Here is a 23,501-nt window from a genome sequence, read left to right on the forward strand (position 1 = left end):
TGACCTCTCCCCGCTGAGGGTCCTGGATGCGGGTGAAACGCAGGTCACCGATGCTCCAGCTGGTGTTGACACTGTAGACCTGCAGCTGGGAGAGCTCAAAGGAGGCGTTGAAGGCCTTGGCACTGATCCTGATCACTATGGAGTTGATGGACAGGGACATCCCCTCCACCACCTTTTCAGCAAAGCCATATTCGCTGTATGAGAGGACAGACAGGTGGAGAGAGAGAGAGTAATGTAAACACAGCGATAAGAATTGCTTAGCAACAGGTGGGTGCGCTACATTATTGCTAATCTGTGCAGTGAGCTTGGATTGGGTTGCTGTAGCTCGGAGGTTGCTGTTGTTTCCTTTCGTCTATTTTTATGTGTCTATAGAGTTTTTTTTTTGTCTTGTTTATTTTTCAGATCCTTGGTATAGTCATACTTTTTGATCTTATATTTCTTTTTCTTTCTTTTTTAAAAATTTCTTCTCCCAAATACTCCACCGTGCCTCGTGGATCTGAAGAACTTAAAAACTTGTTCAGATGTTGTACCTTTATTTGTTTACATACGGACATGGATGTAGCTATGTTTAAGTGTTGATCTATTATTTCTATGATTGTTTATCAATATCTCTATCCGTAATTCAATAATTGTTGTCATCTTTTTGCTTTTCGATTAATCTATGTTTTCCATTTTCTTCTCTTTGTTTCTGTTATTAAAAGTCAAATGCTTAGCGAGAGTAGTCGCAAATAACGTTACATTTGCTAAACTTCAATTACATTAAAAGCACTTTTTGAGTTTCTGTCATTTTTACTGCATCAAAGTCAAGTTTGTATAAAAAATATTTCTACCCAGGCAAAAAAACCAAAAACAATTAAGTTACAGGAAATACAAAAACAAAACAGTTGGCAATCACCTTTGTCCTGATGCTGTTGCTATGGGAGACGGGCCATTAGGAGGACGGGGCTCATCACACGTACTCATCTCCATCACCACTTTATCCAGGGTCTGAAACAATGAAGAAAATATTCTCTTCTGTTGGCAGCCGACATATTTACGGTTTTTATAATGCAGTCAGGCTGCTGAGGTAATTTCCAACAACTGACTGATGTCCCACTGCTTGGCACTTTATTCTTGTGTTTTTCTCTGCAATTTAAGTGTCTGACAGTCAATTACAATGACTGACTGCAAATAGAGCAATTTTGTGAGCTTGACATTTGCAGCGGTCGACGCAAATGGAGGAAGGTTCTTGCAGCTCGTGCGTCACTCACTTTGCCACTGAAACAGCGAGAAACGGTAAGTTAGACGGATGTGGACGCTGCCTATTCAGTACTGTTCCCTATTGCACAATCATACCGTTACTATTCTCAAATTAATTAAAGTCTTGACAGAATTAATCTTTTATCACAATTGTCCCACCTTCATGGAAGGGCCTCTCCTTGCGATTACGTGCTGTTTTATCATGTGCCCTCTCCCTTTCCTTTTTTGTTGTATAGTATTTTCAAAACCTTGCTATTGATGAAAGTGTGATGCCATGCCAAGCTTTAACAGCTTGTGCTAATTTGCTATCTCCTAAGGCGATGCTCCTGTGAAATGTGATACGGATAATCACAAAAAGTGTTTGGTAAGTAGGTAGTGGTTTGATAATATATGTAATATGATCCTGATAATCAGAAAAGGTGTTTAATAAGTAACTAGTGGATTGATAATTTAGTTTGTGTGATATTTGGTTGTGATGACTTATATAATATATCAATCAAAACAGCATGCCAAAGTGTTATGTAACACCAGGAACTGGAAGCATATATAAGGACTGAGGTTGAGGATCACAAACAGATTCTTTTGTGGAGACATTTGTGTGAAGATGGAGCGCGTGTTCCTTCTGCTGTTGTTGGTTTCCAGTAACCTGGGGACCGGGACCGAGACCAGCCTGGCCGCCTGTCAACCTGACACCTGCACCCTGCTCAGCGAGGTGGCAGCCACGAGGGCGAAGCTGGAAGTCTTGACGAAGGCACAAAGCGTTCTAGAGCAACACCTAATTGCAACGATGCAGAAAATGGCCACCCTCGAAGGCAACATGCAATCCTACAAAAGCCAGGCTGAGGAGCTCTGGAAGGCAAACCAGGCTCAGGACAAGCAGCTGAACGCGCTCATGGGCGTCTTATCCGCGAACAGCTCCACAAAAGTGGCTTTCACCGCCGCTTTGGGAAGCCAAGTGGGTCCATTTCAACAAGACACGCCGGTGAAGTACCAACACATCATCTCCAACATCGGCAACAGCTACAATCCGGCCACCGGCATCTTCACCGCCAGGACCCGGGGGCTGTACTACTTCATCTACACCATGTTCAACAACAACGCAAAGTACAACCCGGTGGTGACGCTGATGAGGAACGATCAGCGGATAGTGTCGTCCTGGGACACGGTGGATGGGGACATCCGTGACAGCGCCACCAACGCGGCCGTGTTGCAGCTGGAGGCCGGAGACCGTGTGTTTGTGAAGCTGTACGCGAACGCGGTGCTGTACGACGACACCAACCACCACACCACCTTCAGTGGTTTTCTGCTCTTCACTTTGTGATCAACTACATGTAACATGTAATGATTATACAGGAGTTCCCTGTTCCCTATTCAGCAGTATCTTACACCATATACATCAAGTTATCACATCAGACATTCTTCTCAGCTCTATTTTTCTGTCCCTAATGTCAATAAATCATTTGGTAGAAGATCTTTTATGTTTAAAGCACCAGCACATTGGAATAACCTTCCTGCTAATATCAGATCCAGTTCCTCTTTTGGTATCTTCAAGCATGCTCTGTCTTCTCACCTCATGGCGATCTGCTCATGTTTTCATTGAAGCTGCATGCTCTTTTTGATTTGGGGAATTGATCGTAATCATTATATACTGTTATCTCAGTCTCGGTGTTGGCCATTGTGGCCTTCTTACGGTTGTATTTGTTATTTGCTTGCTATCTCCTAATACGATGCTCCTGTGAAATGTGATACTGACAATCACAAGAAGTGTTTGATAAGTAATGGTTTGATCATTTTTTTCCTGTGATATTTTGTTGTGATGACTGTGCTGTGTTATCATACACATCCTCCCTTTCCGTTTTGTTGTATAGTATTTTCAAAGCCTTGCTAAGGTGTGATACCATTGTGTTCAACAGTTTAATGACTAATAAAAGCTTATCTTCTACAATGCTCCTCTGTAATGTGATCCTGATAATTTGTTTATTTATTTATTTTAATTGGATCCCCATTAGCAGCTTCACAGCAGCCACTAGTCTTCCTGGGGTCCACCCATAAAATCATATAGAATGAAAGAAAAAGCTTTACAATAATGATAATAATAACAACCACAGCAGCAATAATCAGAGATATGACAATATTAAGTGAAATCAGGTAGAAATAAAATGAAACAGAAATGATAATCTAATTCATCAACATCTGTGAGTATGTACGTATGTGTGTTTAAATGTGTAATGCCTATATGCACTCCTTATGTGTGTCTTTGACTGTGCCTTTTCTACCTCTGGGCTGTTAGGTGGCATTTCAATTGGCTCTTAACGCCTAATTTAGTTTTTTCTTTGGTAATGTGTTCTGGCAGTGCATTTCATGATGCCATTGCTCGATACACAGTAAACTGCACTTTGCATAGCCTCCTTTTTAGCTTTAGGCAGTTGGTAACAACCTCTTGTGGCATGTCTGGTTTGATAAGCATGTGCATCAGAACTTAATGTTAGTTGATTATATAAACACATGGGATATTTTGACAATCTAATATTTCTTAAAAAGACAAGGAGTGACACTGTCAGCCTCTCTGTGACTTTTGTCCAGGATAGCACTTGAGATCAAGCCGAGCTGCTCTGTTTTGAGCCAGCTGCAGTTTTCCCAAATCCCTCATGTTTGCACCAGACCATATCAATGAGCATACGAAAAGTGTTTAATCAGTTACTAGTGATTTGATAATTTAGTTCTGTGATATTTTGTTGCGATGACGGAATCAAAACAGCATGCCAAAGTGTTATCTAACACCAGGTACTGGAAACATATATAAGGACTGAGGTTTTGAGGATCACAAACAGCTTTTTTTGCAGAGACATTTGTGTGAAGATGGAGCGCGTATTCCTTCTGCTGTTGTTGGTTTCCAGCAGCTTGTGTGCTGGGGATGACAGCTACCTGGGGAGCGGGACCAGCCTGGCCGCCTGTCAACCCGACACCTGCGCCCTGCTCAGCGAGGTGGCAGCCTTGAGGGAGAAGTTGGAAATCTTAACGCAGGCACAAATGATCCAGAAAATGGCCACCCTTGAAGCCAACATGCAATCCTACAAAAGCCAGGCTGAGGAGCTCTGGAAGGCAAACCAGGCTCAGGACAAGCAGCTGAACGCGCTCATGGGCGTCTTATCCGCAAACAGCTCCACAAAAGTGGCTTTCACCGCCATTTTGGGAAAAGACGTGGGTCCATTTCAACAAGACACGCCGGTGAAATACCAGAAAATCATCTCCAACATCGGCAACAGCTACAATCCGGCCACCGGCATCTTCACCGCCAGGACCCGGGGGCTGTACTACTTCAGCTACACCATGTACAACAACAACTACGGGCAGGCCAACTCGGTGGTGTCGCTGATGAGGAACGGTCAGCAGATAGTGTCGACCTGGGACACGACGAGTGGTAACCACAACACCTACAACCACGACAGCGCCACCAACACAGCCGTGTTGCAGCTGGAGGCCGGAGACAGTGTGTTTGTGAAGCTGTGGGCGAACCGGGTGCTGTACGACGACGGCATGTACTACAACACCTTCAGTGGTTTTCTGCTCTTCACTTTGTGATCAACTACATGTAACATGTAATAGATGATTATACAGGAGTTCCCTGTTCCCTATTCAGCAGTATCTTACACCATATACATTAAGTTATCACACCAGACATTCTTCTCAGCTCTATTTTTCTGTCCCTAATGTCAATAAATCATTTGGTAGAAGATCTTTTATGTTAAAAGCACCAACACATTGGAATAACCTTCCTGCTAATATCAGATCCAGTTCCTCTTTTGGTATCTTCAAGCATGCTCTGTCTTCTCACAAAGCCTTGTGTGTAGTGTTGAAGGTGTGATACCATTGTGTTCAACAGTTTAATGACTAATAAAAGCTTATATTCTACAATGCTCCTCTGTAATGTGATCGTGATCATTTGTTTATTTGTTTATTTTAATTGGATCCCCATTAGCAGCTTCACAGCAGCCGCTAATCTTCCTGGGGTCCACCCATAAAATCATATAGAATGAAAGAAAAAGCTTTACAATAATGATAATAATAACAACCACAGCAGCAATAATCAGAGATATGACAATAACGTGAAATCAGGTAGAAATAAAATGAAACAGAAATGATAATCTAATTCATCAACATCTGTGAATATGTATGTGTGTGTGTTTATATGTGTAATGCCTATGCACTCCTTGTGTCTTTGACATGTGCCTTTTCTACCTCTGGGCTGTGTTAGGTGGCATTTCAATTGGCTCTTAACGCCTAATTTAGTTTTTTCTTTGGTAATGTGTTCTGGCAGTGCATTTCATGATACCATTGCTCGATACACTGTAAACTGCACTTTGCATAGCCTCCTTTTTAGCTTTAGGCAGTTGGTAACAACCTCTTGTGGCATGTCTGGTTTGATAAGCATGTGTATCAAAACTTAATGTTAGTTGATTATATAAACAGATGGGATATTTTGACAATCTAATATTTCTTAAAAAGACAAGAAGTGACACTGTCAGCCTCTCCGTGACTTTTGTCCAGGAGAGCACTTGAGATCAAGCCGAGCTGCTTGTTTTGAGCCAACTGCAGTTCTCCCAGGTGCCTCGTGTTTGCACCAGACCATACAAAAAGTATTTAATAAGTAACTAGTGGTTTGATAATTTAGTTCTGTGATATTTTGTTGTGATGACTGAATCAAAACAGCATGCCAAAGTATATTGTGAAAGTTCATTATGTCCGTATGAAATAATTAATTACCTTTTTTCTTTTTCAAGACAAAGAGATTTCCTCATACCTTTCTGTTGACAGTTTCGGCGTATTCTTCCGCCTCCCTCAGAACTGTCACCTGATGTAAGACGGTGACTTGCTTTATCAGCTGATGTTATGCTGAACTGGGACGATGAACCGGGACGAGGGGGCTTACACACTGTCACACACCTGGAGCACCGTCCTGCAGGCGCAACCCGACAGCAGGAGGCATGACCGACAGGAAGGTCAAATATCATCGTCAACAAGCCTTTATCACGTGACGAAGACGAGACGAGACGAAACGTAAATGCTGGTCATGTGACGATAACTATAATAAAATATATAATGCAATATTGTTGACGAATAAAAATGAGACTAAATGTGGTTTACAAAACAAAAACTCTGCTAAAATGTCTCTCCATTTTTGTTGACCAAAACGAGACGAGACGAAATAACGTTAATGTTTAGTCGCGCTATTATTCTGTTATTTTTGCAGTATTTCTGTTTCCTAGGCAGCGACATCACTTCCTCAATCCCCACTCGCGGCATCATTTAGTAGAAGATGCAGCTGCAGTGGTAGTGTTAACGAGTCTGACACGGAGAAAGGGACCGACGGTCGGCAGCCGTGGATAGTCAAACCACTAAAACAAACGTGACTAGCGCGTGTGTGTTTGTGTACTGTATGTGAGAGAGAGAGAGTATGACTAGTGCGCGTGTGTATGACTATATAGTATATTTGTTTTGTGTGTGTTAGGGAGAGTGTAAAGTGGGTTTCTCCAAAATATCTGCTAAATATAGTACCGAAAATAAATATAAATATGTCAAGCAGAGCATCTTCCATGTCTGTAATGGATGTATTCTTGAGTCTATAAGGTAACAATAACAACAATATAAAAATAAATATATAAATCATTGACTAAAACTAGATTAAAATGTCATCCGTTTTCGTCGACTAAAACTAGACGAAAATAGTCGTGGGTTATTCTGACTAAAATAAGACTAAAACGCTCAGAGTTTTAGTCGACTAAAACTTGACTAAACAAAACATGACCTAAAATGACAGTTTGGCACAAAGACTAGACTAAAACAGGCCACCAAAAACAACACTACATCACGGTGACAGTTCTGAGGAAGGCGGAAGAATACGCCGAAACTGTCAACAGAAAGGTATGAGAAAATCTCTTTGTCTTGAAAAAGAAAAAATGAAATTAAGCATGCCAAAGTGTTATGTAACACCAGGTACTGGAAGCATATATAAGGACTGAGGTTGAGGATCACAAACAGATTCTTTTGCGGAGACATTTGTGTGAAGATGCAGCGCGTGTTCCTTCTGCTGTTGTTGGTTTCCAGCAGCTTGTGTTCTGGGAGTGACAGCAGCTACCTGGGAGCCGGGACCAGCCTGGCCGTCTGTCAACCCGACACCTGCGCCCTGCTCAGCGAGGTGGCAGCCTTGAGGGAGAAGCTGGAAATCTTAACGCAGGCACAAATAATCCAGAAAATGGCCACCCTCGAAGCCAACATGCAATCCTACAAAAGCCAGGCTGAGGAGCTCTGGAAGGCAAACCAGGCTCAGGACAAGCAGCTGAACGCGCTCATGGGCGTCTTATCCGCAAACAGCTCCACAAAAGTGGCTTTCACCGCCTTTTTGGGAAAACCAGTGGGTCCGTTTCAACAAGACACGCCGGTGAAATACCAGCAAATCATCTCCAACATCGGCAACAGCTACAATCCGGCCACCAGCATCTTCACCGCCAGGACCCGGGGGCTGTACTACTTCATCTACAACATGTTCAACAACAACAACGGAGCGGCCAACTCAGTGTTGTCGCTGATGAGGAACAGTCAGCAGATGGTGTCGACCTGGGACACGTCGGGTGGCGACAACAACGACAGCGCCTCCAACATGGCCGTGTTGCAGCTGGAGGCCGGAGACAGTGTGTTTGTGAAGCTGCACGCGAACCGGGTGCTGTTCGATGACGTCGGCCACTACAACACCTTCAGTGGTTTTCTGCTCTTCACTTTGTGATCAACTACATGTAACATGTAATAGATACAGGAGTTCCCTGTTCCCTATTCAGCACTATCTTACACCATATATACATCAAGTTATCATATCAGACATCCTTCTCAGCTCTATTTTTCTGTCCCTAATGTCAATAAATCATTTGGAAGATCTTTTATGTTTAAAAGGATAGTTCACCCAAAATTCAAATTGCACTCATTATCTACTCACCCTCATGTCGACTAAGGGCTGGGAGAAGTTTCAGAGTTATTCGTGGCTTCTCTGAGTTACAGGGGGTCTCGGCGTAGCAGTGCATGTCCATATAACGGTTGCAAATGGATACCACTTTTCTTCGTAACAAAAAGACACATCAAAAAACATCCAAATACCTCCATGCTGCTCGTATGTAATGTCCGTCTTGTATTGAAGCCCCGAGATGAGAAATTTTTCTGAAAAAAATTAAATAAGCCTATATTTCAAGCTTGTTTGTAGCGGAAGCTCCCAGCACTTCTCTTCCTGGTCTGTCCAAATCTAGCGAGATTTGCACCGGCGTCAGTGCAGATCGCACGCAAGACAAAGAGATTTTCTCACACCTTTCTCTTAACAGTTTCGGCATATTCTTCCGCCTTCCTCAGAACTGTCACCGTGACATGCTTTATCAGCTGATGTTATGGAGGCGTGACCTTCCTGATGGTTTGTCAGGAAGGTCTGAGAAAGGTATAAGAAAATCTCTTTGTCTTGAAAAAGAAACAAGGAAATTAAGCATGCCAAAGTGTTATGTAACACCAGGTACTGGAAGCATATATAAGGACTGAGGTTGAGGATCACAAACAGATTCTTTTGCGGAGACATTTGTGTGAAGATGCAGCGCATGTCCCTTCTACTGTTGTTGGTTTCCAGCAGCATGTGTGCTGGAAAAAACAGCTACCTGGGGACCGGGACCGGGACCAGCCTGGCCGCCTGTCAACCCGACACCTGCACCCTGCTCAGCGAGGTGGCAGCCTTGAGGGAGAAAATGGCCGCCCTTGAAGCCAACATGCAATCCTACAAAAGCCAGGCTGAGGAGCTCTGGAAGGCAAACCAGGCTCAGGACAAGCAGCTGAACGCGGTTATGGGCGTCTTATCTGCAAACAGCTCCACAAAAGTGGCTTTCACCGCCGCTTTGGGAAAAGCAGTGGGTCCATTTCAACAAGACATGCCGGTGAAATACCAACGAAACATCTCCAACATCGGTAACAGCTACAATCCGGCCACCGGCATCTTCACCGCCAGGACCCGGGGGCTGTACTACTTCATCTACACCATGTTCAACAACAACGCCAGAGAGGTGAACTCGGTGGTGTCGCTGATGATGAACGATCAGCAGATAGTGACGACCTGGGACACGGCGAATGGCGACTACCATGACAGCGCCACCAACGCGGCCGTGTTGCAGCTGGAGGCCGGAGACAGTGTGTTTGTGAAGCTGTGGGCGAACCGGATGCTATACGACAGCCCCAACTACTACAACACCTTCAGTGGTTTTCTGCTCTTCACTTTGTGATCAACTACATGTAACATGTAATAGATGATTATACAGGAGTTCCCTGTTCCCTATTCAGCAGTATCTTACACCATATACATCAAGTTATCATATCAGACATTCTTCTCAGCTCTATTTTTCTGTCAATAAATCATTTGGTAGAAGATCTTTTATGTTTAAAGCACCAGCACATTGGAATAACCTTCCTGCTAATATCAGATCCAGTTCCTCTTTTGGTATCTTCAAGCATGCTCTGTCTTCTCACCTCATGGCGATCTGCTCATGTTTTCATTGAAGCTGCATGCTCTTTTTGATTTGGGGAATTGATCGTAATCATAATATACTGTTATCTCAGTCTCGGTGTTGGCCATTGTGGCCTTCTTACGGTTGTATTTGTTATTTGCTTGCTATCTCCTAATACGATGCTCCTGTGAAATGTGATACTGACAATCACAAAAAGTGTTTGATAAGTAATGGTTTGATCTTTTTCTTTCTGTGATATTTTGTTGTGATGACTGTGCTGTGTTATCATATACACCCTCCCTTTCCTTTTTTGTTGTATAGTATTTTCAAAGCCTTGCTAGTGTTGAAGGTGTGATACCATTGTGTTCAACAGTTTAATGACTAATAAAAGCTTATCTTCTACAATGCTCCTCTGTAATGTGATCCTGATCATTTATTTTAATTGGATCCCCATTAGCAGCTTCACAGCAGCCGCTAATCTTCCTGGGGTCCATCCATAAAATCATATAGAATGAAAGAAAAAGCTTTACAATATTGATAATAATAACAACCACAGCAGCAATAATCAGAGATATGGCAATAACGTGAAATCAGGTAGAAATAAAATGAAACAGAAATGATAATCGAATTCATCAACTTGAATAAAATGAAACAGGAATAATAATCTAATTCATCAACATCTGTGAGTATGTATGTGTGTGTATTTATATGTGTATGCCTATATGCACTCCTCCTACCTCTGGGCTGTTAGGTGGCATTTCAATTGCCTCTTAAAGCCTAATTTAGTTTTTTCTTTGGTAATGTGTTCTGGCAGTGCCCTGACCCAACCCGACCGCGGGCCGGTTCAGGCCGACATTTCACACCAATATCCGCGGGCCGGGCCAGCATGCCCAGCCTTTGATCAAGCATTTGTGTGTGTGTGTGTTGATTTTTTTCATGACTTTATTAGCCCAATTGGACAGAAAGCTATGCCATAATCAGCAATATTTTATTTTATTATTTATTTTTCGAAAAGTAAGCCTGTACGTAACGAAAGTGTGCCATGTTACACAAAGTTGGAAAAAAAAAAGCATCACGTCTCCTTCATGTGCAGCAGTCGGCTGGGCCGGGCTTGATTTTTTGGGCCCGATCTAAGCTCTAGTGCAGTGGTTTCCAACCTTTTTTGGCTTGTGACCCCATTCTGACATCACAAATTTTTGGCGACCCTGTCAATCAAGATGTGCCAGCTCAGATATTTATATATGCTGCATTTTATTTGAACTCAATTTATATTTGATATAGTGAAAGTATAGAATACAGTTGTTTAAGATTGTGTGTTTTGTTTTTAAATTATAGTTTTAAAAAGAAAAGTAATTAGTTAATTAAAATTATGAATTAGGCTACCAGACATTTCAGGCGACACCAATTGAATTCCAGGCGACCCCACATGGGGTCCCGACCCCAAGGTTGAAAAACACTGCCCTAGTCTCTCTGCGACCGCACGCGAGAGAGTCGGCAGGTGGACTTACTGGCAGGGATGAGAGGTGGTGAAACGCTGTTTAAAAATTATTTATATATATATATATATATATATTTTTTTTTTTTTTTTTTTTTTTTCCTGTGAGAGACTGTGGCAGGCCACCACTGCCTCGTTTGGGAAACACTGTCAGATGGGATATTTTGACAATCTAATATTTCTTAGAAAGGACAAGGAGTGACACTGTCAGCCTCTCTGTGACTTTTGTCCAGGAGAGCACTTGAGGTCAAGCCGAGCTGCTCTGTTTTGAGCCAGCTGCAGTTTTCCCAGGTCCCTTATGTTTGCACCAGGCCATATCAATGATACAAAAAGTGTTTAATAAGTTACTAGTGATTTGATAATTTAGTTCTGTGATATTTTGTTGTGATGACTGAATCAAAACAGCATGCCAAAGTGTTATGTAACACCAGGTACTGGAAGCATATATATGGACTGAGGTTGAGGATCACAAACAGATTCTTTTGCGGAGACATTTGTGTGAAGATGCAGCGCGTGTTCCTTCTGCTGTTGTTGGTTTCCAGCCGCTTGTGTGCTGGTGGTGACAACAGCTACCTGGGGGCCGGGACCAGCCTGGCCGTCTGTCAACCCGACACCTGCGCCCTGCTCAGCGAGGTGGCAGCCATGAGGGAGAAGTTGGAAACCTTGACGCAGGCATGAAGCGTTCTAGAGCAAAACCTCATTGCAACAATGCAGAAAATGGCCGCCCTCGAAGCCAACATGCAATCCTACAAAAGCCAGGCTGAGGAGCTCTTGAAGGCAAACCAGGCTCAGGACAAGCAGCTGAACGCGCTCATGGGTGTCTCATCCGCAAAAGTGGCTTTCACCGCCGCTTTGGGAAACTCAATGGGTCCGCTTCAACAAGACACACCGGTGAAATACCAACGAATCATCTCCAACATCGGCAACAGCTACAATCGGGCCACCGGCATCTTCACCGCCAGGACGCGGGGGCTGTACTACTTCATCTACACGATGTACAACAACAATGGTGGGAAGCCCAACTCGGTGGTGTCGCTGATGAGGAATGGTCACTTGATGGTGTCAACCTGGGACACGGAGGGTGATGACGTCCATGACAGCGCCACCAACGCGGCCGTGGTGCAGCTGGAGGCCGGAGACAGTGTGTTTGTGAAGCTGTACGCAAACCGGTTGCTGTACGACGATACCAACCACTACAACACCTTCAGTGGTTTTCTGCTCTTCACTTTGTAATCAACTACATGTAACATGTGGTTACACTGTTATACACAAATCAATATGATTATTAGATTAATTAGTTCTCAGAGATTCAATGACTTATATTACAATAAATTTGGCAATTTAACAGGTGTGGTTTGTGATTCTTACCAGGGAGATTGGGTGAGTCTTTAGTTTCGTCCATGGTATCTGTGAATGAAAAGACAGCAGAGGCTCAGTTTTTCAGCTTTATACAATGATCTGATTCCTACAGTGCGGGGTCCTCCCAAAAATGTTAAAACTAAGTCACCGGTCAATGGGAAACGCAAATCAAATCAAACCAAACGCAACTGAACTGCACGAAATTAAATCAAGTCAAAACAGCAGGAAAGGTTACTTAGAGAGGGAGAGAGAAAAAGAGAAATCAATGGGTCTAGACTGGCAGGCAGTTTCTTCCATTCAGCTCCAGAGCCCCATTAATCCTCCACAAACTCGTGATTCAAGTCTGTGTCAAATTATATAGAAAATGAGATTAAATGCTCGTGTTCACTTGCAATTTTTTTTTTCTCCCCCTCCATGGAGCGACTCTTTGAGATGTCACAAATCAAAAAAGTGAGGAAGTGCTTTGGATTTGCGCCTCTAATTACATTAAACATGTTTCATTTATTTGCCTCTTGTCATGAAAATACTACGAGGTGCCAGCAGGGGGCGTTAGCTCACATCACATCGTCACTTCACAGCAGAAACAGTTCACATCACTGTAATCATTCATGACTGTGTCTATGACTGGGGAAGCATCACCTGCTGCAATTAGAGTTGATTTTGTCAAGTTTATTCACCGAAGCTGGTCAATTAAGCAGCTTTAATTTACTGTTTAATTTGTTTGTGCCAGTCGTTTGAAATGGAAAAGGTGAGGCTGTCGGGTTTAGCTCCTCTGCAACAGGAAGACACAAGGATGATACAGGGTTCGAACAAGTGAGGAAGTGAGATACACATCTCTGTTCTCTCTTTTTTTTTTTTTTTTAACGAGTGAACTGAAAAAAACAACACAAAGCTGGAGAGAGGCGGCACCACAGGTTTCAATTCACCAGCTCCACTATTCACTGAGAAATCTGATGCTCCATGCACACACACAAACACGCACACACTCACTTCAATTGATGTCAGTATTATAGCTGAAATACTGCATTAGTATTACACACACTGGCAATGACGCAGCAAATAAGCCAACGAAACGAATAACAGTCTGGTAAAAAAAAAAAGGCGGTAGTGGTTATTTTTATTATTATATGGGGAGTGTGAAGGCAGATGGGTTGACGAATTAGTTTTATAGCTGAGGAATGAGCTGCAGAGAGAGAGAGAGAGTAATGACTTGAGGGAGGAAACAAAGAGGTGGAAGAGTGGACCTTGGTCTGAACAGAAAGTCCAGTCATGATGAAAATGTCGCAGCTCCATTCACTGTTTCCAGGGTGTGTCAGAGTCTGCTCTTACACATGGCACTTGGCTGACGACCATGTCCACATTAGGGCATCGGCCAGCTCCAGCAGAGTGTGTGTGTATGTGTATGTGTGTGTGTGTGTGTGTGTGTGTGTGTGTGTGTGTGTGTGTGTGTGTGTGTGTGTGTGTGTGTGTGTGTGTGGTGCAGAGACTCAGTGGGTGTTGGTGGTAGGGTACAACATGATTGTTCAAGTGTGTTTACTTGCTCCTGCGCTACGTCCTGTGATTAATGTTCCTGTCTGCGACTAAGCAGAGGACAATTATATATAATTATATTCCAAGTTTCATTTGCTTTGGGCCTGTGTGCAATTTCAAAATGTGAGTCACCCACAATATACTTGTTATCCCCTGTATTCAGGTTTTAAAGGCAATAAGGAGGAGGATCTGGTGACTTCGCACCTTAAAGCAATAAAGCTGTAAACAAAAGTTCACCGCTTATTTGTTTTCTGGCGAAGTCAGATGAGTTAAACGAGTAGATTAATACCACTCTGATACCGGTGTGACTGTTAAATAAAAAAGTCACAGCAAAAAATGTCTGTTAACTTTTTGTTTGCTCTGTGTGAAGGTAGCAACATCCACCGATCAGTGCGTCTTTAATTCACTAATCAATATGCGATCGCTAATCTGTGTAAAAACAACACTTATCACAAAGGGTTACAGTTTGCAATGTTTTTTTGGCTCTGAGCAGACGAGAGGAAACCAGGAGAAACTCCAGGAAGTGGCTCAACTGGGCTTTAGTTTTTGTTTGGATTGAACAAACAAGATATAACTTGTTATTTAACCTTGTTTCAGGGTTTTAGACCAAGGTACTCAAAGCTTTATATTAACAGAAAAGAGTTTTATCAATTATCCATCTTAAGCCTTTTCCCCTAGTGGTTAAACTACTCCTTTTAAACGCACCGATTCAATATAAAACTGTGTTCATCCAGATTTGAAGTGCTGCTTGTAGGAAAGCCATAACAAGGAAGTGGCTAAAACTAGAAAAACCTACAGTGGATGAGTGGATTGACATAATTTAGGACATTTTTAAGATGGAAAGAATTACTTTTGCCATAAGACTACAGCGGGGTCTGTTTTTGAAAAGATGGCAAAGATCACTTAGGTATGTCACACTGGTTTGACCATCGTTTGTCTAATGCCATGTCTTATATCCATTTCCCCCTTTTTTCTTTTGAATCTGTGGTTTTTAATGTGCACCCCAGCATTCCTGTTCTAGGGAGTTTAGTTCTTAATTTTGTATTTTATAAATTTAATATTTTGTATTGTTGAGGGAGAACCAATCATCCATATCTATATTGTTTGTAAAGTCACTGGAGGATGGCTGTGTGATTCAGTTGTAATTTACACATGAATGGATGAGAATGGTGAATTGTTATGTGAATAAACATGTGAACCATTGAAAATCATAATAAAAAGAGAATTGGGAAGAGAAAAAAAAAGACTGTGTTCCTCACCCGGATGGCGGCCTTGTTGCACTCCACACGGTTGATGGCCAGCCAGGTGGGCAGGTCCAGCAGGCTCTGGAGAACCTCCTCATCCAGCTCCAGGTTGGTGAGCTGGCCCTCCCCCTTCAGCGTGCTGAGGTTGATCTTGTCCGGCGACAGGTTCTTAGCAAACCTACGAGACACGGACGACGAGAAGCGCAGCTTTGAGCACACAGAGAATATATTTATAGAAGCAGGTTCTTGGCAAAGCAGCAGGGCGACCAAACAAAACCCCAACTGTTTGGCTTTTGGTGCATTGGAAGAGGAGGAAAGAGGAAAAACATACCATGTTTTCAAATACATGCTTTTAAAAATAGTTTTCTCTACTAAGAAAAATATAGTTGAGGACAAACTACTTCTTTTTAATGATACCTTCAAAAATAAGACCTTAATTTAGGGTTGCATATTGCTGCTGAAGTCGTATTACAGGCCCAATAACTGGAACCAATAATCCATTAAACTGAAAGCAGAGCTCAGAAAAATGTGTTTTTCTGTTCGCTCAGGCTTCATTAACTCGACTTGTTTGCTTCACCACTTAATCTGATAATGACAGATGGAGGAGAGAGGATCAAGGTACAGAGTGTTTGAATTTAATAAAGAAAAAACACCTCCCATGCTGCACTATGGAGGATTTAAAAGGCACAAAGAAAGAACAGACAGGGTTGTACAGTAGGAGATTAGGTTAAGGCCTTGATCTGACACTATATACCACTACACAATGACACTCTGGATAATTAGCGTCTTGTAAGATTCAGGCTGGTAAGAGTATTGTTTAAGTATGACGAAGCGTATACGCCAAAGAGAAACTGAAACTAAAGTCGTGAAACTTGTCTTTAATTAAATATAAAAGCACTTACTGCTATTTGTCATTTTAATATCTTGAAGAAATGTCCTGTATGTGGACAGGCTGTGTGCTGTGAATACAATGCGGTGATTCTGTGTGTTAAGTCTATTTGCTTTTTAGCTTAAAGTAAATCGACTTGAACACATAGACCGAGTGTCCATGACCAAAGTGTTTTCTGCACCCATTCACCGTTTGATTATTGGTTAATCGTTAGCAGAGTGGCCACATACTAAACGGTTTATTGACCTGTGCGTCTCCACAGAGCAGCATAGTGAAATCTCTTAAAACATGGACGGTATCGATCTCACATTCTCCGCCTGTCAAGAACCGCACAGCCCCGACCATGTGACGTACAGAGGTCAAGAGCACCGACTGTGTTTGAACTCCACTAACACACCCAGAGCTTTCAGTGATATGGTTTTTATCCAACAATGCAGTTAAGTCATTACATCTGATGATCGTGCAAGTTTTGGAGTTGATTTTTTAATCAAAAACTCAGACTCACTGTGTAAAAACACACACACACAAACACACACACCACACGTACTGTAGGCCTAATCTTGTTACCTGGCTAATCTCTCCAACACCAATTGGATCCAGATCAAAGCTCAGTTTCACAACTAACACACATTCCTGACCTGATTATCACGGCTGTAACATCGACGACAGGATGGAGTCCTTTTTTTTTTCTTTTTTTTAACTGACCTACTAACTCAGATCTGTGTAGAGACTCACTGTGATGAATGGTTGTAACTGTGCTCATGACAGAACAATAGCAGGTTTTCATATAGTGATACACTATATTTGGCTCAATCAGTCTTTTCATCCGCTCTCAGAAATACAAGATAATAGGAGACGATACCATCAGCATTAGTGTAACCAACCAACCAACCACCAATCACAGAAACAATCTAAATATGTGTAGTGAACACATCAGTGCAGGGGAAGTGAACAACCGGACAGACAGGACAAGCCCATAATATGTTATATTTAAATATGAGGACATAGTAAAATCAGTGAAAGCAGGCAAGGCATTAACTTTTATCCAACCGGATTTTGAAAAGATAGGATGAGATAGGACTTTATTTTTCCCTCAATGAGGAAATTTACAACAGCAGTGAAGAAGTGTAGAAGTAAAAAAAAAAGAGTAAGGAGGAATATAGGGAAAAGAATAAGAGAAAACTAGAAAGAAATATGTAATATTTCAATATGCAATATAAAATATGTATGATCTTCTCCCAGTGTAAAATTCAGTAAATGCGCTCAGACATCTACACGTTGGTATGGACTGTGTGAATGAGGACATGCAGCGACAGCGTGTCAGCAGCTTGTTCAGCATCTGTAGGAAACGGAGAGAAACTCGGTCTCCTTGTTGAAGAAAACCTGCCAGCGAGCAGGTTCGACTGCACGGAGTAAGTAACCACACACACAACCTGACTGAGAGTCTGAGTGATCTGATCTCTGCCTCTGTTTCTGGGACAGGAAACTCACCGGTTCCCTTTTTGAGGTTTACACAAAAAGCTGCCAGCTGGAAGCCGAGAGACGGAGAATCTGACAAAGCAGGTGATGGTGCCATCTTTAAATATCCGACAGATTTGCATGTTTATATTGGGTGAATTTCATTACCTACCAGCTGCTAAGCCTGAATAAGAAAAACAAAATAGGATACAGTGAAAACAGAGTCCTCCTACCACCAATGTAAGACTTGATATCTGACATTTTGTGGGGTATCAATTATAGATGCATCTTATTTCTCCACATTTAAAACATTAGTGTGTGGAATTTACTACATGTACTACAGGTAGAAGTAAAACTTATATGATCCCTACCCCTTTCTTACTTATCGATATATAAATTAAACAGCTTCATAAACCCAGGTATTGCTGTGGCCATAAAACCTGAGCTGGCACACCGTGACTTCATTACGGTTGATATCTGATAGGTCAAAGGAGGTGATCACTGGCACCAGAACCACTCACAGGTGCAACAAAAAGACCATTTGCATTAATATCTATGCAAAAAGTGGTGGTTTATTATTATTATAGCGCCTCTCAACAACTGGAAGTCCTTATGGAGACTTTCCACGCTCTTCACTTGAGGCGAGGGCATCACTGGAGAGACATTGTAAGTTGCACGTCATCGGGTACGAGAAACTTCGTCAATTGAGGAAAAGCTCGGTGATTCTTCAGCTGCCCACATTTTAAATTATTCACCCTGTCAAATTCCTGCGTCTTTCCACCCAACACCTTCTCCTCCTCCTGGCAGCGTTTGATTCTTCTCTAATTCACCATCCCTGTGAATTATTCAGCGGCAGCAGCAGCAGCAGCAGCAGCTCACTACAAACACAAGAGGCCCAGCAGCGCAACACAGCACAGTGGGACATGGAGCGGGGGACACAGGACAGGACGCACACACTCACACTGACACATAAAAAACAAAACACTAACAACATTATGTGCACATGTGGTCCCATGGGCGTACAATCGGAGACAGCCACCCCCGTTGGCTTCTTCTCAGAGACGGCTGTTGTTGCTGAAGAGTCTGAGCCTTGTGACCAGTGAAATATTCATCCCTGCTGCTGATCAAGTATCAACCAGCCAGCCAGCCAACTTCACTCACTCTCTCGCTCCTTATCTCGGCTTCTCGGGCCGGCCCACCTCTCGCTTCCTCTCCTCCTCTTCCAAAGTCATAAATAAACCAATACTGTGATCAAATCATTTCTCGATCGAGGCTGCTAACGCTAAACTACAGATAGAGAGAGAGAGGAAACCTGCTCATTACTGAGAACAACTAGCAGGAGGCAGAGGGTATTAAGTTCACACGCTGTCATCTTTCCCTTTCATCTCTCCTCTCTAGACTTCGGCCGTTATTCCAGTCAGCAAGGCCGAGCTCACCGGACCAAATCCAGGCCCATAAAGAGATTAGGAATAGCTACTGTCTGGAGAGGAGGGTGGCCTGCCTGCCTGCCTGTCAAACACTAAATTAACCTCCACATTCCTCTGTAAAAAGTGAGTTTGAACCTGTTTGAATGCACTGTCTTTGTGTGAGGAGGAGTTAACGGATTACTATTGATTATCCAGCAGATAACAGCGCAGGCTTTTAAAGGGATACTTCACCCAAAATCGATAATTCACCAATTTTCTACTCACCATCATGCCAAGGAAGCGTTCAGAGAACTTTCTTAGTCCTCAAAACACTTTTGGAGTTCAGTTCCAGGGGGGGTTCGGCTTTTTGAATCATCCAAAACACACACTATGAAACACCCAAATACCTCCATACTGCTCGCCTTCTTCCGTGTTCATACATCATACATGCAATGGTTTACAACAACGAATGAAGGTCTCGCAGCAAATCTTGCGCAGCCACTGGGAGCTGCTACTACAACAAGGCTAAAAACAGAGATCAAATTAATTTTTTCTGATCAACTTTTTCATGTGGCGGCTTCAGGACACTTGGGTCAGAACAGACGAGCAGTATGGAGGTATCTGGATGTTTCATAGTGTGTGTTTTGGACGATTCAAAAGTGAACTTTATCCGCCGCCATTATATGAAAATCCGTTGCCAGACAGACCCCCCTTGGAACTCCAAAGGCATTTTGATGACTCCAAAAGTTCTACAAACCCGTCCTTGGCATGACGGTGAGTAGAAAATTAGTGAATTATCAATTTTGGGTGAAGTATCCCTTTAAAAGCCTGCGCTGTTATCTGCCAGATAATCAATAGTAATCCATTTAACTTCTCCTCATACAAAGACAGTGCATTCAAACAGGCTCAAACTCACTTTTTACAGAGAGGAATGTGGGCATGAGAGGTTAATTTAGTATTATCGAATTTGGGTGAAGTATCCCTTTAAAGCTGCTCAAGCTGTTTTTAAAAAAAACACAAGATGATGCGTGTGTGTGTGTGTGTGTCTGCCAGCCACAGTAAGGCTGATCTTGCAGCTTTTTTTCCCCTTCACCACAGTCCTGTAAGAGCAGACTTGAGATCTGCCGCCGCGCTTTACGCTGATGTCTGTAAACGGAAAGTTAAGGCTCTCCCAGCTCTTTTTCCTGCTCCTCTGACAGTGCGTTCGTGGCGCAGCCTGATGACATCAGTGCCAGAAAGAGAGGAGCCTGTGAGGGGAAGATGGCCAGAGTGACTCAGACAGACCGGCTTGTTTTTAGCAACTGCGATTCCTGATTCCTGACAACATAAAGGCGGATAGAAATACAGAGGAAACAGACAGAGGAAAGGAGGAAAACCAAAAATAACAGAAGAAGACAGAGAGTAATCATCCTTAAGGGGCTCTCCTGGGAATTAGGAATGTGGTTTTCCAGGAAAATTCCCGGAAAATCCCACAGATCTGGGATGTTACCACATTCTTTCCTGCCAGTGCTCATTTGTCCAGGCAGCACTTGGCTCGACAACAGAAAACGGAGAATGTGACATTTAAAATGGGCCTCTAAATCCTTCAGTAGCCCATTCAGTGTGAACAACACACTGTAATGAGTTGGACAACTGCTAGCAATAAAAGTTAGTATTCCTGAATGGACGTGACGTGAGGGATCCTTAATTCAGTTAGAAACCAGCAGGCAAATCCAACAGAAACAGCCGCTGAAGCTCATAGGATACCAGCAGCAACAAACACAACTGTTCAAGTATTTCTAAAAAACTCAACTTGTTTTTTTATCACTGTGCTGGAAAAGCTTCTCGTGTTTTATATGACGCAAGTTCATCAAATGTGATCGAACACTGCTGACTCCACTATATTTTTATTGGCCGGTCAGAGATGATATGTTATCTATCCACTGCACTCCTGGTAGAGGACAGTAGCACTGCGGTGTTTGGAGGCTGTGCTGCCTGCAGTGTGGGCGACGTGTTGGCAAATCAAATGGAAACATGGAAACAAAACGGAACATAAAAATAGCCAAACACGTGCCCACGACGTCCACCAACCTTTTCTAAATGATCAGTTCAATTATCTTTTAATATTTACATGGTAATATCATCTGAAGGAATCCAGCAGTCATTAAAAAGCCTGCTCTGTTAAACCAAGGTTGGTTTTAGATGGCTCACATGATGCTTTCACAATATTAGAGAAGGAGAAGTTTTGTTCTAATGCATTGAAGTGTCTCTGCCGACCGGTTTTGTATGTTAATATGGTGAGTAAACACAATAGAGGTGTCAGTATGAGTACTACATCTTCCTCTTTTCATTGTTAGATGGCCCCTGCAACTGTGAACATGTGATACTGAAGTTTGACTGACAGAAAATGAATTTGCAACAATTTCTTTACAGCGAAAATTACAAAAATACAATGTTTCCGGCTTCTTAGTTTTATATTTCTTGGTCTGTTGGTAGCAAATTGAATATTATTGGCTTTTCTACTGTTTGTGAAGCAATCTGAGCACATGACCTTGAGTTTAGGGAAAATGTGAACAGCATTTTTAGCTATTTTTAAGTTTTTAGCCCTAAAATTAAGCAACTGTGACGATAGTAGCTATAGCACTCCGTTACATATTTACGAAAAGAGTCTTTCGTTTCGAATTAAAAACATTTCTGGCGATAGCAACAGCAGATAGAAAGTGTTTGTTGTGAAAATATATGTTGAGATGAGGACAAAAATACAGCGCAGTTATTAAAAGACTGCTCCACCTCTATGTTATCATCAGGAGGGATCGCTTGACTTACTTTCTACCCTACATTACACAAACTCCAGGAACAGGAACACCTCCACACACACACACACACACACACGTCAACGGGGGAAAACAATTCAAAGACACGCCGGCATCCTGTCAAAGTGAGGTGAGTTGGTATTGGCAGCGGAGGCCTGAGAATAACTCCGACCCTGCGGAGACGGCGAGAAGGTTAGTGTGAAGGAGAAAACAACCCAAGACCAATCCCACTTCCACAGCAGCAGATGATGCTAAATCCTGGAGGGACTCTATCTAAATGTTGCGCTCACCCAACACACACACACACACACACACACACACAAGTATTTCACACAACTGCACACCGATGAGACACCCACAGCAAGGCACTCAGTCATGACTCATGGCGTAATTGCCTTCCCACCAGCAGCCGGCCAGCGAGCAGTAACACTGAGAATAGTGGAGTTCATCACCGTAGTGCATCATCATGCCGCCACTGCAGGATGGAGGGAGTCAGGCTCGTCGTCGTGATGACAAACACAACAGCAGAAACGAACGCATCTCTCACCGACTCTCACACTGCAACGAATCTCTGAAATCTCTACTGAAGGAAAAGAAAACAAGAGGCCCATTCATTAGACTTGTTATATACGTGCACATGCTGCTGCATCATGGCACGTTAGCTGACACCGAAGGAAAATTTAAGGGGTAAAAAAAAAAAATTCTTGTGGGATCAGCCTCAGCTGGCGGTCGGACGGTTTCCAATAACCAACGCGTCATCTTAATTAAATCATAGAAAATGCTTAAAGCAACACTGACAGGGATGAAAACTGAGAATTGAATTAAGCAGAGGAGTTAACGGGGACTACGCCTCACACTTGGAGCCGTCGTGTCAAGTCTCCGATAACGTCCTGACTTAACCCCAAAATGCTCCTCGCATAGCAGCCGCAGTATGAGCCTAATCCTCCAGGTCATGAACTCTTTCCTTTAGAGGGTGAAGTGATAATCTTTTTTCTTTCTTTCAGCTTTGTTCTAACACACATCAAGTAAAATCTCCCTCCTCTGTTCAAACTTTCCTCCACATTCCCCTGTGACTCCGGATGAGAATTACGCTGCCCACCATTAGTTGCGGTCTTGTGACATTAACAAGCAACTTTCTCTGTAATCAAGATGCCAACATTTTGAAAATTAAATTACCACTTGAACCCATTATATACTGGGTTTGACTCTGGGGGAAGATATAGAGAAGAGGAAAGTCTAAAGTCTAGCTATTACAGATTCTCCTACTTGTGGCGAGGAAAATGATATCCCTGTCCTGGCTCATAACCCTACTGTACCTCCCACCCTTTAACAACAGCAAAAGAGACTAAAGAAAGTTTATTTAATGGAAAAGATAACTGTAAAACTTGTAAAAATTGACTTTTTTTTGGTTTTGTGGGTCCCCACTTTGAATGGCCAGACAGATAAAGTTGTAACAGCTTGTCATGAGAAGTTGTGTCTGTTTTTGCTGATGCCTGTCAGGTGTATTTTCTCCCCCCTGTTTGGAGCTTTGATTTGTGGGATGTCCATTTGTGAAGTAGATCTTGAA

The 23,501-nt window shown here is 42.7% G+C and overlaps 5 protein-coding genes and 1 pseudogene across 13 annotated transcripts in view; 5 read left to right on the plus strand and 1 right to left on the minus strand.

The window, feature by feature from the left end:
• Positions 1-23,501, minus strand: part of bltp3b (bridge-like lipid transfer protein family member 3B) — a 54,996-nt gene that overhangs the window by 28,081 nt on the left and 3,414 nt on the right. For all 8 annotated transcript variants that reach the window (XM_085769748.1, XM_085769747.1, XM_085769746.1 and 5 more), the window contains exons 2-5: positions 15,405-15,567; positions 12,625-12,663; positions 896-987; positions 5-194 (exon numbers count right to left, since the gene is read on the minus strand). In XM_085769748.1, the coding sequence (XP_085625874.1) occupies positions 5-194; positions 896-987; positions 12,625-12,663; positions 15,405-15,567 (484 nt within the window). The remainder of the gene's footprint in view (positions 1-4; positions 195-895; positions 988-12,624; positions 12,664-15,404; positions 15,568-23,501) is intronic.
• LOC146962498 (complement C1q-like protein 2) lies at positions 1,674-3,209 on the plus strand. The gene has a single exon (XM_085769120.1). It carries the CDS (start codon positions 1,844-1,846, stop codon positions 2,558-2,560), a length of 717 nt encoding a protein of 238 aa, XP_085625246.1. The 5' UTR covers positions 1,674-1,843; the 3' UTR covers positions 2,561-3,209.
• On the plus strand, positions 3,954-5,068 carry LOC146962499 (cerebellin-1-like). The gene has a single exon (XM_085769126.1). It carries the CDS (start codon positions 4,099-4,101, stop codon positions 4,819-4,821), a length of 723 nt encoding a protein of 240 aa, XP_085625252.1. The 5' UTR covers positions 3,954-4,098; the 3' UTR covers positions 4,822-5,068.
• Positions 7,212-8,167, plus strand: LOC146962500 (complement C1q-like protein 2). Its single transcript, XM_085768903.1, has one exon. It carries the CDS (start codon positions 7,307-7,309, stop codon positions 8,018-8,020), a length of 714 nt encoding a protein of 237 aa, XP_085625029.1. The 5' UTR covers positions 7,212-7,306; the 3' UTR covers positions 8,021-8,167.
• On the plus strand, positions 8,783-10,267 carry LOC146962501 (complement C1q-like protein 2). 2 transcript variants are annotated; one of them, XM_085768905.1, is made up of 2 exons: positions 8,783-9,017; positions 9,081-10,267. In XM_085768905.1, exons 1-2 carry the CDS (start codon positions 8,859-8,861, stop codon positions 9,537-9,539), a joined length of 618 nt encoding a protein of 205 aa, XP_085625031.1. In that variant the 5' UTR covers positions 8,783-8,858; the 3' UTR covers positions 9,540-10,267. The 2 variants fall into 2 exon arrangements, with proteins under 2 accessions (XP_085625031.1, XP_085625030.1); XM_085768904.1 differs by having other exon boundaries at positions 8,792-10,256.
• Positions 11,613-12,502, plus strand: LOC146962502 (uncharacterized; annotated as a pseudogene).

The sequence above is a fragment of the Trachurus japonicus genome, chromosome 23 (genome assembly GCF_045865225.1).
Source record: "Trachurus japonicus isolate A0001 chromosome 23, Traja_1.0".
Lineage (NCBI taxonomy): Eukaryota > Metazoa > Chordata > Actinopteri > Carangiformes > Carangidae > Trachurus > Trachurus japonicus.